General features: G+C 43.7%; 1 protein-coding gene across 1 annotated transcript in view; it reads right to left on the bottom strand.

Moving 5' to 3' along the window:
- Positions 1-18,032, bottom strand: part of PRKN (parkin RBR E3 ubiquitin protein ligase) — a gene marked incomplete at its 5' end in the record, with an annotated part of 1,030,308 nt that overhangs the window by 867,638 nt on the left and 144,638 nt on the right. Inside the window, 1 exon segment of the mRNA NM_001044603.2 lies at positions 2,702-2,930. Within this exon segment, the coding sequence (NP_001038068.2) occupies positions 2,702-2,930 (229 nt within the window).

Genomic DNA, 18,032 nt, shown 5'->3' with positions numbered 1-18,032 from the left:
TCAGAAAGGCCTCTGACCACATTTTACAAAACAGGACCCCTCCAAACCCTCTCTATTCCCTTACCCTGCTAAAGTTTTCACGAGAGGACATATAACTTACTAGCTATTTTCTTGTGATTATTCTCTTCTCTCCCCAACTAGGATGAGATTCTCCTGGGTAGGTAATTTTATTTATTTTTTTGCCTTTTTTTTAGAGCCACACCCTTGGCACATGGAAATCCCCAGGCTAGGGACCAAATCGGAGCTGAAGTCACTGGTCTATGCCACATCCACAGCAACACGGGATCCAAGCCATGTCTGTGACCTACACCACAGCTCTCGGCAACACCAGATCCTTAACCCACTGAACGAGGCCAGGGATTGAACCTGCATCCTCATGGATGCTAGTCAGATTCGTTTCTGCTGAGCCACGATGGGAACTCCTGGGTAGGCAATTTGACTATTTCTAGTTCCTGCCATATCGCAGCACCTAGAATTGTGCCTGGCATGGAATATGGATTCATTAATATTTAAATAGTTAACTTTATGACAAATATTAGTGAATATATCTTTTTTTTCCCCTAGATCCAATAGCTTCTTCTCATTTGTTTGTCAGGAGATGATGAATGGTGTTTCATTAAGGAAACACCAATATAGCACGTGAACTTCCTTCATGCATTCGGTTCCTGGAGTCCAGGAGGACCTAACTCAATGCTCCTTTTCAAATGTTTATAAAATAATATACTTAAATTCCATTAACAATATTTTAAACAATACGATTTCTTACTATTATAGACAGTGTTACTCAAAGCATGGCCCAAAGGACCATACTTTTAACAAGACCTGGGAGCTTAGAAAGGCCGATTCTCAACCTCCACCCCAGGCAGACTGGGCTGGACCCAGCCCTCAGGTGACTCCAACGAGCACTGAACCACGAGAACCACTGCTTCAAGGAATTGTTAAATGACTCCTTTCAGTTCTTTGACTTCCTCTTATAAATCATAATCTACTATTCCAAGCTTCTAAGTGCAAAGAATACACCCGGCTGTCACTACACAACATGGCATTGCCTCTTCTATTGGCCAATTATCCTTTCCACCTATAAAACCTGAAAGACACGTTCTAGTTGAGGCTCTTATTTGTTGCAGCTACTTTTGTGGCCACAGCCCAACTATCCACCCTTTAGAGTCCTCTCACATTTGGCAAGCCCTTAAATTCTTCTTGTTCTAATCTGAACACCCTGGAAATACACAGACACAAAAACGAGTTTCTCTCAAATTTCTTTCTTAAAGACAGAGGCTTTTCTCTCTCTCTCTCTAGGGCCACACCTGCAGCACATGGAAGTTCCCAGGCTACGGGTCTAATCAGAGCTGCAGCTGCCAGCTTATGCCACAGCCACAGCAATGCAGGATCCGGGCAGCATCTGTGACTCTACACCATAGCTCATGGCAACGCTGGATCCTTAACCCACTGAGCGAGGCCAGGGATTCAATCTGTGTCCTCAAGGATACCAGTCGGGTTCGCTACCACTGAGCCACCACGGGAACTCCCAAAAGACAGAGGCTTTGAAACATTTTGTAACCAGGGGCCTTTTTTTTCTTCCCAAATGAAATTCATTGTAGATGCTTCATTTATAAAACTATGAGAGCGCTCTGGCTGCTATGGATTGACTGGTCTGTCCACCTGTCTACCCATGTCTTCAGTTACTGTGTGTGGGAGAAAAATAACATTTTCCCTTGTACAGTCATTGTAGTATTTTGTATTTTTTGTCACATGTGGTCAAAGCCTGTTATAATTTTGACTCTTTAGATTGGAGAATAAAAAACTAAGGGAAACACATTAATATTGTCAAAATAACAAAGGGGTCACCATTCTTGCAAAAAAAAAAAAAAAAGAAAAAAGAAAAAATCTTGAAAGGGACTGTAGCATAAAAAGAAGGAAAACTTCTTTCACACAAAGGAACTATTGACTTTGTTATTTGTTCTTAGAACCCATAAGTGACCAGAATTACTGCTGAAGTTCTCTTATTCCTTTTTAAAAATTTCTTTATATCATCAGAAACATAATCAACCAAAATTTATTTACTTATTTATCTTTTTTATAGCCTCACCTGCAGCATATGAAGGTTCCCAGGCTAGGAGGTCACTGCGGAACTGCAGCAGCAGGCCTGTGCCACAGCCACAGCAATGCCAGATCTGAGCCACATCTCCAACCTACACCACAGCTGGCGACAGTGCCGGATCCTGAACCCACTGAGCGAGGCCAGGAGTCAAACCCGTGTCCTCAGAGACGATGTCGGGTTCTTAGCCCCCTGAGCCACAACGGGAACTCCCAAAATGTATTTTAAGAAAGTAAGAAATATAAGAAGAGAAAAGCAGAAGTTGTGAGAGATGCACAGGTACCCTGGTCACATTTTGAGCCTGGCGCAGCATATCACATGTTCCCGACACCCCCAGCTCCTCCTAAATAAACCCAAAATATTACCACCATGGTCCTGACACCTTCCCCATCCCTTGCATTCATTTTTCATATAAAGGTCCTGTCTCATTGTACGTATTAAATGTGTCAACTCAAATTTTACATCCATAACCTCTCACTCTAGGCAAGTCTCCCTTTACAGTTTAAAACGTGTTGTGGACTAAATACACAGAGAGGCCGTTCTCCGTAGAGATGCCACCCCGCAGAACACTTTGCTGGCCGCAGACAGAGCCATCACACTCACCGGGCCTCCCAGCTGGCGCGGCACCGTCGGCGCTGTCATCCTGCAGAATAACCGCCAGGCCCACGGCGTCCCCGGGGAGGACGGAGCCGCTGAGGTCCACGCGGGTCAGGCTCGCGGGCTCCCGCCCCGCGCGCCCCGGGCGATGCCCTGCAGCCACGCCCCTTTCTTGGCCATTTCTCTGGGGTCGCAGCACCACGTGAACGATGCTCTGCTGATCCAGGTCACAGCGCTGTGGGGAGTGAAACAGAAACACCGCAGGCATCAGAACACCGGGTCGGGTGGAACTCGCCTTCGGTTCTTTTTTTTTAATGATTTTTATTGTTGCCATTAGAGTCAATTTACAGTGTTCTGGCCATTTCTACAGTCCAGCAGCACAGCCCGTCAGAGGGCCTTCAGTCAGAGGGGGCGAAAGACACCAGCTTATGGCCGATGCCTGTGAGCAGTCATGGAACCGAAAGGCAGGTGACACATGTGACTGATCAGGATAGACGGCTTGCCTATAGCAGGTCCAGCCCTGACACACGTGTGTGTTACACAGTGGTGGTAACCCAGGGCCAGAAACTGAAACGCTGGAATAAAGGGAGCACAAGGACAGGAGAAAACTGAAGCAGTGTTCCAGGGGACATGAAATCCGGCAGGAAAGAAGCATGTGTCACACTGCATACAGGAGCACACTGAAAAGTAATATGTTTTTAAAACTGATTTAGCAGAAATGCTATGTCCTTATAATTATCACATTTAAACACCAGCACTCATTTCTGCTTTTAAAAGCACAGAGAGTTGGTTATTACCAATTACGGGGCAATTTTCCCTAGAATTTACAATTCACTAGTTCACAGTGGACCCCGCATACACCCCCAACATCACTAGCCATCACGCTGCCAGGCCAACAAAGCAAGAGGAGAGGGTACGGAGGCCAAGCTAGGATCATTCACCATTTCCATCCAGTCTCACCGTTAAAATCAGCACACATCTGCAGAAATGTGTTGCATCTATATACTGCTGTCTACGAGCAGGAGCCTTTAAAGTTCAGTAGAACTGAGGTGACACCTCAGACCATTTGCTAGGACAGAAACTAACTTAAGCCACATCTGAGCTTCAGAATATCTAGTAGGTAGAAGCAGTGGCGCATCTGTCTGTCCTTCCTCCCACAGAGTGAGGACTCTGCCTTCTCAACAACCCCAGCGCCATCCGCCCCCAGCTCAGGGAGTTTAAAGAACGCCCACCCCCACCACGACAATGCCTGTCACCCTCATAAACCCCCATCCTTCCTCAAGTGCTCTGCTGTCACTGCCAGCACTTCTGCCCACACCACCACTTGCTGTCTGCCTCGTCCACCCAGGAAGGTCACCACTCCCTGTGCCCTCCAGTCCTAAATCCCACTCTAAGCTCGTCTCATCCCAGGTCCTGGACCTCTGTCACATCAACAGCTCCTCCTCCTGCTGCCTGTCCCTGCAGCTTCCCAGCTGTCCCCAGAACCACTCCTACTCAGCAGCAGTCACTCTGTGTCATTCTCTGTCCCCTCAGTCTGCCCCTTTCTGATGTCCCTATTACTGTCAAAGCACCACCGTCCCCCATATTATTCAAGTGTCGAGGCTTCCCTTCCCACCTAAAACTGATTCCTCTCCTGTGTTTTCTAGAAGGTTCAGCAGAAAGACCAGCTCGGGCGCTCCTCCCAGCTGGAGGTTACATCCCATGAGGCCCCGAGGGTAACTCATTCTGACGCGGAAGTGCCCTTCACAGCCTCAGCCGCTTTACATCCTAATCACCACTGCCCATCTCAGGCCTTCATCATTACAGGAGCTTTGTAATTACTTCCTTACCTCTTGTCTTTCCCCACAATCCTTTAGTATAAGAATTTTTGCTGTGCTAAAAAAAAAAGATAGAGTTCCTGTTATGGTTCAGCAGGTTATGAACCCGACTAGTATCCATGAGGATGTGGGTTCAATCCTTGGCCTCACCCGGTGGGTTAAGAATTTGGCATTGCTGTGAGCTATGGTGTAGGGTGCAGATGCGGCTCAGACCCCATATTGCTGTGGCTATGGTGCAGGCAGGTGCAGCTCCGATTCGACCCCTCACCAGGGAACTTCCACATGCTGTAGGTTCGGCCCAAAAAAGCAAAAACAAACAAACAAAAAAAACCCACCTTCTGGTGTGTGTCACATATTCTTTCTAATGTGTCTCAGTATTACTGGTAATATGATCTAGCATCTTACTATCTTTTTCAAGGGTGTTTAGAGTTTTCTCCCTTCTAGACCAACCATCTTACGATTTTCCTCTTCTTGCCTCTCCCTCCTTGTATGTGCAGCAGATTATATTATCCTTCAAAATCTCCCTTCCTCCTGTCCTTGCTTTTGGGCCTCCTTGCCTTGTGTGTCATCAGCTTTGGCTAATAGGACATTTGCAGATGTGATTGGACCAGGGCCTTAAAATGTGTTTGCCCCACTGCCCTCGCTGTCAAGAGAGAATCCCTGGACGTTTCCATCTCTTCAGCCTGGGTCCCTCAACTGCACACACGGCAGAGACCTGAGCCCGAGCCGCAGGGAGGACTGAGTGTAGCCCCACCCACAGCTTGAGCAGAATTTTCCAGCTAAATGCAGGCTTGGGCTGCAACCCCCCCACCCCAGCTGACATGAAGACACAGGGGAAACAGGTGCTTATTAATGCATGGCGCTGAGATATTGTGGTTGTCCACTCAGCAGTAATCACTGACAGTACTCTATTTTCCATTGTAATTGGACATAACAGACACTCTACCACCATTTATCATCATCTCCGTATGCAGCCAGGACTCTAGGAGCAGTACACGACCTTTAGCCCAAGTCATATCAAACCAACACAAGACATGAGTACACTCAAGAGTGGCCACGTGAGGACGTACACTTGGCAAGAAGGAGGAACAACTGAGAATTGGGCTCCAAACATAGCCTGAGATTTTCACCCATATTCTGCTCTTTTCCAGGAGGCTCAAAAATTCTGTCAGATGAAACTCCTCTCTCCACATTTGGGACTAATGTGCTGCATGTGATCCGGCCAGATAAAAGTAATGGCCTTCTCTCTCCTCTGAGTCCCAATAATCTCTGCCTGCCATGCTTATCTGCTGCAGTGGCCAGAGCTTGGACAGTGTGTGTCTGTGTGTGTCTCTGTGTGTCTGTGTGTGTCTCTGTGTGTGTGTGAGAGAGAGAGAGAGGAGAGGATCTTCCAAATTAACCTGGAAATCCTTGAAAGCTGCAACTGCGTCACCCTTTTCTTTTTATTTACCAAAATGCTTCACGCGGCACTTTGAACCTAGTAGATGTAGAAAATATGTCCATGAATTGAAAACATAAATGACTGAGAGGAAATTCCAATGAATGACGGACAAATATCAATAGCAAAGACACAATACCCAAAGGGTTCCTTGGGGAGTCAGAAGACCGTGGAATAAAGAACATGGAATTTAAAGTCAAGTAGATTTATTAGCTGTATGATTTGGGGCAAATTACTTTCCCTCCATAGCTTCAGTTTCTACATATGTCATTAGCAATAATATTAACGACTTTAAAATGTAAGGAAATGTACAGAGGGCAGACCACCCCCCACCCACAGTCACAATTTGAAACATAGTTGTCAAATCACTATCAACATTTACAAGCTTTGAAAACTAAAGGGGGTGGGACCTTATTTTGTTCATCAATAAAGCCTTGGATTCCTTTTTGGCTGCTTCACTCACACAATCTTATTTGGAAAATGTACAAAGAGTGGAATAAGCAGAATCTACAGATGTGACAGTTATTCTGGTAACTTTCCAGCTTTCTGTGCACTAAAAATTGATGCAAAAAATATCCCTATGTGGTCAGATGCCAGGAAACACATGAAGGACCTGAGAAGATTCTCAGGGGCTGATACAATCTGACAAGTATGGAAAAAATCCAAAAACTGAGATTTTCCTTTCAAATCCAGACTTTCCTAAGGCTCAGGGGAGAGCGGCGAGGGGAACAGGAAGACCCCAAGCAGATTTCAGTAGTTACAGTGCTATTTATGGGACACATTTCCCTCAGTCTCCGTCCATGTGTTCAGAGACCATTAACTGCTTAATTCTTTGACTCACTCGTAGAAAACGTTGCTGATCTTAGAACTGGTCCCTTTGCCAGATGGTACAACTGCACCACCACACTGGTTCAGTTCAAAGCCACATTAAAAACATGTCCCATGGACAATAAATTAGATAAAGTTTAGTTGTCTACCCACTCTAAAGCCCCAAATAATATTTAGTTCTCTTGAGAGACAAATAATCCCTTAGCTTTGGGAAGTAGAGATTTTCACCAGAAGGCAGTAGCATTTTTCAATATGGTTTTAAGCTTCTGCAGGGCAACAACATCTTATTTATCTTTGTTTCCTCAAAGACCAGAATACTGCTTGGCAAAGAGGACACAAGTTATGAATTCAACAAGTAAGGCAGTGACATAAGTTGTTTAGTGTGGACAAAACAAGTGGGTATTCATTCAGCTGGGGTTGGGTTTAGGCTGTCAAGCAGGGCTGTTGTCCTGCTGCATGTTCAATGTGGAGATACCCCAGGATTAACGAAACATCTATGGGAGTGATGACCAACCAATGACCAACTCTCACCCAACTAGCCGTTATTCCGCAATAGACAAGAAATTGATGCATTTTTACTTTTCCCAAAAGGAATTCTTCTGATGACATGCAGTTAGGATTCAAATGTTTGGGAGCCTGGTGATACAATTAGAATATAAGAAATAGGCAAAATTTGAAAAACCTGATAATGCTTTTCAAAACATCCTTAGCCTTTTTAAACTTTGTAAAAATAAGTAATGTTACTCTAACAAGAAAAATTAATGAGGATTGAAAAGTTACTGGAATGTCTTCCAAGTTCTTAAAGAAGGGTTAGACAGGGAGTTCCCATCGTGGCTCAGTGGTTAATGAATCTGACTAGTATCCATGAAGATGCAGGTTAGATCCCTGGCCTTGCTCAGTGGTTTAAAGATCCAGCATTGCAGCTTGGATCCTGCAGTGCTGTGGCTGTAATGTAGGCCAGCAGCTGTGGCTCAGACTCAACCCCTAGCCTGGGAACCTCCATGTGCCGTGAGTGCAGCCCTAAAAAGAAAAAGAAAAAAGTTAGACAGGTAAGTCCTAAAATGATTCATAATGAGATTCAAAAATAGTTAATAATGTCACATTGTTAGAAAATGCTTTCATGTGCTATACCAATAACAATTACATTAATATAAAAGTAAAAGGAATACATAGTATATGTGAGCTCCAGGCTGTGTTACAAGGTGTTCAGATACAGTAAATTGTTTGATATTCCCATAGTGCTCTGGGGAGCTGCTGTTAGCACCCAGAAGTGAGCTGAACTGTGCCTGGCATAAATAAAACTCTTTCAATATTACTTGTCATTATTGCTCATTCCTATTCCACTTCACAGAAGATAAAGATGAGACAAAGAGAAGTTCATAACAGGTCCAACGTGATCCAGCTCTTAAGTGTGAAGCCAGGACAAGAACCCAGACCAAGGATCCCCAATATCCTCCTGAGTCCCCCAAGCTCCAGGACATGGCTGCTGAGAGGAAGTGGGGTGGCCGATGGACAGAGAAGGACCAGTCTATGGAAGAGTGGGGTTTGGAAGCTGCAGTGGATCTGCTTCAGGTGCAAAGGAATGATTAGAAGAGTCAGATAAGTTAAAAACTGAAGCAAAACTCTGGCCCCGCTAGGGCTGGGACCATCTGGAGGCAGCAGAAGAAAGTCTGGGTCAGTCTGATAAAAAAACGAAAAGGTTAAGACAGCAAGACAATGAAAGTAAGAACCAGGGCCAGTTACAGACACATCCGTCATTCAAAGTAGAGAGAAGAGAGTGGAGGGCTGGCCACAGGTCTGACTGTCCCCAGGGGCTGATGCCAGTCTCAGCTGTTTTGACGCCAGTTTCCTTCCACATCCCAATGCCCAAAGAAGACAGCACTTGTCACATGCGGCTGCCCGTACTGTGTTTCTCTCTGTTGCCAGACAGTTCCACCTTCAAGAAAAGATACGGATTTGTCCTAGTGCTGTATCTACAGCAGCTACTGCATGACCTCGTCATCACACACACCACCTGGGTTTGCTGAATGACTGACTTACTGATCCTGTGAAGCACATGCTGGTGCTGCGGCAGTTTCCCAGGTGAGGAAGGTCTCAGATGGCTTTAGTGGGCTGCCTAAATATGATACTTAGGAAATGAAAGAGACAGCTCTGAAGCCCACATTTTCTGGCTCTAAGCCCAACACGCTTCCAGGTATTATCCCACTATGCGTGGGAGTTCATGATAGGAGCATGCACATCGGACATACTGTTTGTTCTTATCAGCACACTGATCAATCTACATTCGTCCGTGTGCTCACTGTACCGGTTTCCGTGGCCTTTAAATGAGACCCGGCTGCCTTTGATAGCTTCACTATGATTCACTCCTTCTAGTCCTTTCCAACTCTGTGAAACTTCTTTTTATCATAAAACATGGTTAAAAATCATTTCAGTTGGAGGGTTGTCATATTTCCTGTTGTGTCCCAACTTCACATTTGAAGGCCTGAAAATCCCACATTTTCAATTGAATTTTTCATAGCACACAATTTTCCCCCCAGAAAAGCAATAATGTGATCCAGCCAAGAATGATCAGATAAAAGATTTCCTAATTTAATAGTCAATGATGTTATCAGATTTTAATTTAAAAGTGATTTGGCATTAAGGAGCTCCTTTGCAGATAATTTTGAAGAACATTTTTTAACACACCTTAAATTTTATTTTCCCTATTTTTTGATTGTTTAAAAATTCACAATATTCATTACGTGCTTCTTCCAAAAAGGAATTCTAACAGATGTTTGTATAAGTGAACCAGTTTGTAATAATGTATCTTCTATGTCAAAGAAAGATAAAATGAGAACTCTTTAGGAAGTTATTTAAAGGTATTTTTAAATGTAATGGTTAAGGAATATTTTGTATAGTTATTGCTCGCAATGAGATAACGTGATTAAAGACAATATGAACTTAGGACTTCTGGACTGAACCGAATGACCACTGATTGACTTCTCTTATACTCTACTTCCTTTCCATAGTGGCTCCATGAGCACTAAATGCCAATTTATATTAATTGGATGAGAATAAAAACTGTCCCTTCAACTCCATCTTTCTTTGAAAAAAAAAAAAAAAAAAAAAAAAAAAACAGACTTTTTAAAGGACAGATTCTCTATGGCTTATGCTTTGAATTTATTTCACATTTCTGACAGCTAGTTTTCACTATGATCAAAGACGTGTTGCAGATAGATACTGAAAGGCCCCCTCTCTGGCTGCCAAAGGCCAGATAATCCAATTCCTAGGAAAGGTCAATTAGCCCCACTCTAATTAGCCAGTGTGGGTCTGAGCCATGTCACCCTTCACGTCCCTCCACTGCAGGCCTGGGACCAGTTCACGGCTCCTTAGGACATGCACAGAGGGAGCCCGGGGGAAAGGAAGCAGACAGATGATGCGTGTTGGCCCCGGTGAGAGGTGATTTACTGTGAGAAGAGGTTGGTGCCGTCTGTGCAGGTGAGGCCTGGGACTCTGTGCCTCCAGGTCCACCCCTTCTTAAAAGACAAAGCGCACCAGGTAAGCAATCCTATGCCTTAAAACCAAGTTCGAATTATGATTTATAAAATTTACAAGGTATGTCCCCCCAGTGTTGTTTCTCTAAATATTACTTTATTATGAGTCATGGTATATTATTATAAGTGATTTAAATATATAGGACGGTTTTTCAACACAGTTAAACTGTTTTGTTTCCAAGTGAGGGCCCACAGTTTACAGTATTCCTTGCCAAGGAGGCAGGGGGGGCGGGAGGGGTGTCAGAGTTAACAAACATATTCTCCTTCTCATGCGTCCATGACAAAAACAGGAATCTTGAATCATCATCTCTAGTTTGTCTTTCTCCTAAAGATATTTACCTCCAAACAATTCAACTCTAGGGGAAAAAGAAAATATGAAGCCGGCAAACTATCATCCCAAACTGTCATCTCACACACCAGCTCTCTCTTGCTGTGTTTCCCCCTTCTCCCACTCAACAAGGACCAAAGAGATTTTGTTAATAATGTGCAGAAAAGATACTGTGTAGCCCTGGAGCCATTCTCAAAAACAACAAACAAACAAAGAAAAAACTCGGGGGGGGAACCCTCTAAGGATAAAACACCTTTATATGCTTTTTTTAGAGCCTATTCCTTTCTAGGTCCTAAAAATCAGCCTGCTTGTCTCCCTGCTGGTTTCTGGCTTTCTGCTCTGCATCCTCCTACAGCCCACTCTCTGAAACAGTGTGATGTCTTTGGATGGTCTCCCCTCCTTTTCCCTCCCGTTTTATTCTCTCTCTGCCCTCCCTGCCTGTTCACCCCTCTCTCCCATGCTCTAAATCTAATTCACGCTTCTCTTGGGTGACCCACAACATGTACCCCGTCCCTGCCCATTCAGAACCAAAAAACAGCCAGGCGTGCCCCTTGCTTGGTGACAGCCCACTGCTGGTCACTGTAGGACCAGGAAATGGCCTACTAAGCACTGGGAAACACAGTGGTTGCTTCAGGACTGCCCGAAGTTGGTAACCAACTGGACCAGAAGAAATTGACTTTATTTATTTATTTATTTATTCTTTCATTTATTTATTATTTTATTTGTCTTTGGTCTTTTAGGGCAGAACCCGTGGCATATGGAGGTTCCCAGGCTAGTGGTCTAATCAGAGCTGCAGCTGCCGGCTTATGCCACAGCCACAGCAATGCAGGATCCAGGCAGCATCTGTGACTCTACACCATAGCTCATGGCAGCGCTGGATCCTTAACCCACTGTGTGAGGCCAGGAATCAAACCCGCAACCTCATGGTTCCTAGTTGGATTCGTTTCTGCTGTGTCACAAAGGCAACTCCAGAAGTTTACTTCATTGCATGACTTTAAAACAAACTCTTGGACAACAAAGAAAATGCTTACCTGGAATCAGTGTAAATCCAGATTGGTCATTTTGAACACTCACTACTTTAAATTAGATCCTTCTCTGGCAAATGCAAACAAACAAAAAATTCTCTCAGAAGAGGTGGCTATATCCTTACTCAGTCACACACCTAACACAGAGCTGTAGGAGATGAGTGTAGACTCTTAAGGGAAGAAATACATTCAGGGACAATTAACAGTTTTTTCTTTTTTCTCAATCGCAATATATTGATTTACAGTGGTGTGTTAGTTCCAGGTGTACAGCAAGGTGATTCATATGTATGCGTTCTCTTTCCCCTTAGAGGTTATTACAAAATATTGAGCACAGTTCCCTAAACAGTGGGTCCTTATTGGCTATCTATCAACTCACTCTTAAATATTAAAAGTTTCTCCCTAAGTCAAGCAGAGGAGGCGATGCTGCACTGCCATGTCAGACAAGGTAGCCAGGTGCCACCCTCCTGATCTGGGGTCACTCAGTAAAGCCGAGGTCTGGCACTTCCCTCGGGCCCTGGTCAGAGCTTGAGTGACTCCACCGAGGGAAGGAAAAATTTGGCCAGGCTCTTCAACAGCAAGGAAGAGAGGAGAACTGATAGGCATTCATATTTATTTTTCTAAACAACCAACATAGAGATAAACAGTTTCACACCTTGGCTATAAATTCCTTAAGTTTCCAGCCTCCAGTTGAAATTTTAGACATAAATACAACACATTGTTACTTATGTCAGCTCCTGTTTCATAATCTGGCTACTTTATGTCATATGTAACAATTCTTTTACTGGGGATAAATAAAACATGAGGCTGCACTCCTCTTCCACACCTGTGTTCTAAGCAGACGCCTGCTCGAGTTGCCCTCCAGACACCGGCTGGTAGGAGGGCCCTGAGAGTCTGAGCAAATTGGGACAAACTCCTAGACTCTATCATTTGACTGCAAGAGAGGATAAATTTTTCAGTGTCAGCAGTTGGTCCTAATTCTTTCCTGTAATCATTTATTCAGGAGAATGATGTGTTAAGGCCAAAAGGCCATCTGAGCTACATCCGAGGGCCGCAAGTCTGGTGGGGGAGCAGGACGCTGCTCCATGGGCTGCGCAGTCACTGTGTTGCCTGCAGGTTAATGAGAACGTTGTCTATGTTGGGGCCATGACCAGGCACTCTCGGCTTTGGGCCTTTACTCTGAAGTAACTGGTAAATGCCGTCTTTGACAAAAACAATTTTCCTAAATTTATCTAACAGAACTTATCTATAATGAATTTCCTTTACAATTGTTGACTTTTTTTTTCTACATTTTCATAATATAAATGTTCTCAGGATATAAGGAAAGAGAAAAAGCTCAACGGAGGCCCTTTTAGTCTTTCCGTGGCATAAATCAAATGGAGAAATTTAAAATCCACCTTGGATATTAAAACTTTGAGGATGTGTCTTGATGGCTGGAGGTAGCATTTTGCATCTCTGACAGAAGCTAATGAAAACCCCCATGGGACAGGTCAGGTCATAGATTTAAAGACAATGCATTTCGCTTGCACCTGCGTTGCTCAGGTTACTTCCTCCACTCCGGTAGAGAGAGAGAGGAAAGGCAACTTGGGAGTCCAATTATTTGTGAGTTTCTGAGGGAGTGTGGACTTGCTGCCTCAGCCCTCGAGAAGGCTGAGCTGGGCAGACTGCTTTGATTGAAAAGAAGGCACTGACCTCTTTCATTTCTGTTTTCTTCCAACTAAAGGGAAGATAGTGGGTTGAATAGCATCTGCTTAAAATCCATGCCCACCAAAGACCTTAGAATGAAATTATTTGGAAACAGGGTCTTTGTAGATGCGATTATTTAAAGATCCCAAGAAGACACCATCCTGAATTTAGGGTCCACTCTAAATCCAATAACAGGTGTCTTTATAAGAAGAGAGGGAGCTCGTGTTGTGGCTCAGTGGTAACAAACCCAACTAGTATCCAGGAGGATGCAGGTTTGATCCCTGGCCTCACTCAGTGGGTTAAGGATTGGCATTGCCATGAGCCACGGTGTAGGTCTCAGATACGGCTCGGATCCTGCGTTGCTGTCTGTGGCACAGGCCAGCAGCAGCTGCAGCTCTGATTTGACCCCTGGCCTGGGAACCTCCGTATGCCTCAACTGTGGCCCTAAAAAGCCAAATAAATAAATAAAAGAAAGAATGAAAAGAAGGAGAAGAAGAGAGGAGAAACACGGAGGAAAACTCCAAGTGACAGCAGAGACAGAGATCTCAGCAATGCTGCTCCAAGCCAAGGAATGCTAAGCACCACCCGGAGTGCAGTGGGAGGAGACAAACAAAGGTTCTTCCCTAGAACCTGCAGAAGCAGAAAGGCCCTGTCAACACCTTGACTTCAGACTTCCGGCCTCTACAACACTGAGTCATAAGTGTGTGTGATTTGGGGTCACCATGTGTGTGGCTCATTCTTCTAACTGCCCCAGGAAACTCATAAATGAGAGAAAGGCATTCTGGGCAAAGGGATGGGATGTGCAAAGTGAGAACTGCAAGATTTAAGGAGTTGGGAAGAAGAAACGTTGGAATTCATTATGGCTGGGAGCAGGAAGCTTTCAGGCAGAGTCAAATATATGTGGGGCCCCCCAGGAGAGATCCGAATATGGCACTTCCCAAAGCCAAAAGCCCATATGGATGTACTCAGTATTTATTTAGAGGAGACTCTAAGATCTTCAAGGAGTAGAAGTGAGGAGAATTGCTGATAGCAGCCCCTTCACACTGCATCTTTGATTCATTGTGATTAGGTGACATGCACCCTGGTCTACCCAAAATCATTGAGGTGATACCTCTTATCCCAGTGTGACTATCAATAGGTCTCCTTTAAGCATCAAGGTCTCCTCATGTGAAAGAAGAATCAAATGATCGCTCTACTCGTCGTTGTCTATTCATGGCACATAGTAGGTACACAAAAATGAATTTTGAAGGACCAATAAAAGCTTTAGAATAGAAATAGTATCTACCATTTTATGAATTATCTACATGCTAGGCACTGTTCTCAGTATGTTCTTATTTTACTCTGCACAGTGAGGCAGGGACATTACACTCCTCGTTTTAGAGATGAGGTAACTGGAGGACAAAGACATTAAGTTGTTGCCAAAGGTCATATCTAACTACTAAGTGGCCAAGTCAGAGTAACAACTAATATATGTGTCACAATATTAACTGTGTACAAATCCCTGTCATCAACACATCTAATCTTACCTAATACTTTCGCCAACCCTTCCTCAAGTATTATGTTCAGCATTGAAACACAGTCCCTTACAGGTGAGGAGGACTAAATGAATTAGCCAAGATTACACAGGAGTCTCTAAGCAGGTGGGCTTTTATCCAGGTCAAAATCTGCATAAAAATCACCTGGGGTGCCACGTTAAAATTTTGTTTTCTATTTTAAACTTTACAAGATACATCCCCCAGGGTCACTTCTCTAAATATTACCTTATCACGAGTTATAATATACTATTACAAATAATTGAAATATATGTGGAATTTTTTTCAATATCATTTATTTATCTTTTTTTCAAATAACTGCATATAATTTATAGTATTCCTTGTGGGGATGGTGGCATCAGGGTTGGCAAGCATACTCTCCTTCTCCTGCATACATGACAAAAACAGGAAGCCAAAAATGAGAATATTCCTCAACTGAAAGGAAAGAGAGCATACCACAAAACAGTATTTTCTGTGTAAGAAGCAAGGAGAAAAACAAACAGTATTTTTTAAGAAACAAGGGGGAAAATGAACACATGCTGTTTATTTTTGCAAAGAAGGGATAAAATAAAAATAAATAAAATGGTTATTATGAGGGGTAAAGTGAATAAGGTGGAGAGACATGGCTAGGAGTCCTGTGTTCCTAAGTGTATCTTTCTATATAGTTTAGCTTTTAAAAATTTTTTTTTCTTTTCTCTTTATAGCCATACCTGTGGCATATGGAAGTTCCTGGGCCAGGGGTCGAATTGGAGTTGCAGCTGCTGACCTACACCACAGCCACAGCACCACCAGATCTGAGCCACATCTGTGACCTCTGCTGCGGCTGGTGGCAACCCACTGAGCCAGGGGAGGGATCCAGACTCACATCCTCAGGGATGCTGCGTCACAGTCTTAACCCTGCAGAGCCACAACGGGAGCTCTTATTTTTAACTTTTGAACCATTGTATGCATTTTATATAATGCAAGAATAAAGTTAAATAAATAAGAGGAAAAAACAAATTCTAAAATTAAATACAAACAGGCACAAATGATCCTAACTACATATCAAAGTGATAACACAACTATACATCATTAATTCCAGCAACTTTTGAACACAGTATTCTATGCACCCTTTTGCACACATAAAAGAAAGGAGGAGAAAATGTGTACTTTATGTAGTAACTTCACTGTTGGTAGTGATGCAGGGGTAGATCTTCTGAGACTATATGTATGCCAAGATCAAAAACAGTCCTAAACTTCACCGATAATTTTGGAAAGCAAGTTTCTCATAGCAGGAAAAGACATGGAAGAGGGTGAGAAAGAGACGCATGGTGTTGAATTTGAAACTGTGGTAACGCGAAGTACTTAGGGATTAAACAACACTTGTCAATAGGGAAAATTCCATTCACATCCAAAGTAAAAGGACACCAGAAGGAATACCCACAGGCTTATCCATCCCCATTTTCAACAACGATCAACTCTGTTACAAACTCGCTTCATCCCTTTCTCTACGCACTTCCACTTCCTCTATCATTTCAAAGCAAATCTCAGACATCATAGTATTCATTCAGCAAATATTTTCAGGGGTTCGCATTGTGGCTCAGTGGGTTAAGGACCCAAAGTTGTCTCCATGAGGGGGCGGGTTGATCCCTCACCTTGCTTAATGGGTAAAGGACGTGGCCTTGTTGCAAGCTGCAACATAGGTTGCAGATGCAGCTCAGATGTGGTGTCGCCCTGGCTGTGGCATAGGCCACAGCTGCAGAGCTGATTCTACCCCTGGCCCAGGAACTTCCAAATGCTACAAGTGAGTGCAGCTGTAAAAAATAAAATATTTTCTTTTTTATGATTTTTATTTTTTATTATAGTTGATTTGCAGTGTTCTGTCAATTTCTACTATACAGCAAAGTGACCCAGTCATACATATATTCTTTTTCTTTTTTCTTTTTGCTTTTTTAGGGCCATACCCTCAGCACATGGAGAGGTTCCCAGGCTATGGAGTCCAGTTGGAGCTACAGCTGTGGCCTATGCCACAGCCACAGCAGAGCAGGATTTGAGCCACGTCTGCAATCTGCACCACGGCTCACACCAAAACTGGATACTTAACCCACTGAGCAAGGACAGGGATCAAACCCACAACCTTGTGGTTCCTGGCTGGATTCATTTCTGCTGCACCACAATGGGAACTCCATGTATACATGTATTCTTTTTCTCACATTATCCTACATTATGTTCCATCACAAGTAATTGGATATAGTTCCTGTGATATACAGCAGGATCTCATTGCTTATCCACTCCAAATGCAATAGTTTGCATCTATTAATCCCAGACGCCAAGTCCATCTTACTACCTTCCCCTCCCCTTTGGCAACCACAAGTCTGTGCTCCAGGCCCATGAGTTTCTTTTCCATGGAAAGTTTCATTTGTGCCATATATTAGATTCCAGATATAAGTGATATAATATGGTATTTGTCTTTCTCTTTCTGACTTAATGTCACTTAGTATGAGAGTCTCTATTCCATCCATGTTGCTGCAACTGGCATTATTTTGTTCTTTTTTTTTTTTTTTTAATCTTTTTGCCGATTCTTGGGCCGCTCCCTCGGCATATGGAGTTTCCCAGGCTAGGGGTCTAATCGGAGCTGTATCTGCCAGCCTACGCCACAGCCACAGCAATGTGGGATCCGAGCTGCGTCTGTGACCTACACCACAGCCCTTGGCAACACCGGATCATTAACCCACTGAGCAAGGGCAGGGATCGAACCCGCAACCTCATGGTTCCTAGTTGGATTCATTAACCACTGCGCCACGACGGGAACTCCTATTTTGTTCTTTTTATGGCTGAGTAGTATTCCATTGTGTATATATACACCACTTCTTAATCCATTCATCTGTCAATGTACATTTAGGTTGTTTCCATGTCTTGGCTATTGTGAATAGTGCTGCAATGAACACATGGGTGCATGTATCTTTTTCAATGAAAGTTTGTCTGGATATATGCCCAACAGTGGAATTGTGGGTCATACGGTAGTTCTATATCTAGTTCTCTGAAGTACTCCATACTGTTTTCCACAGTGGTTGTACCAATTTACATCCCCAAAACAGTAGAGGAGGGTAACCTTTCTCCACAACCTCTCCAGCATTTGTTATTAATTATGGCCGTTCTGACTGGTGCGAGGTG

This window comes from Sus scrofa, chromosome 1 (genome assembly GCF_054392235.1).
Source record: "Sus scrofa isolate SSC_HxYL_T2T_F1_AM1 chromosome 1, Sscrofa_HxYL_maternal_Yorkshire_Landrace_v2.0, whole genome shotgun sequence".
NCBI lineage: Eukaryota > Metazoa > Chordata > Mammalia > Artiodactyla > Suidae > Sus > Sus scrofa.
Note: the sequence above shows the minus strand (reverse complement) of the source record. Positions and strands in the feature narration are given on the sequence as shown.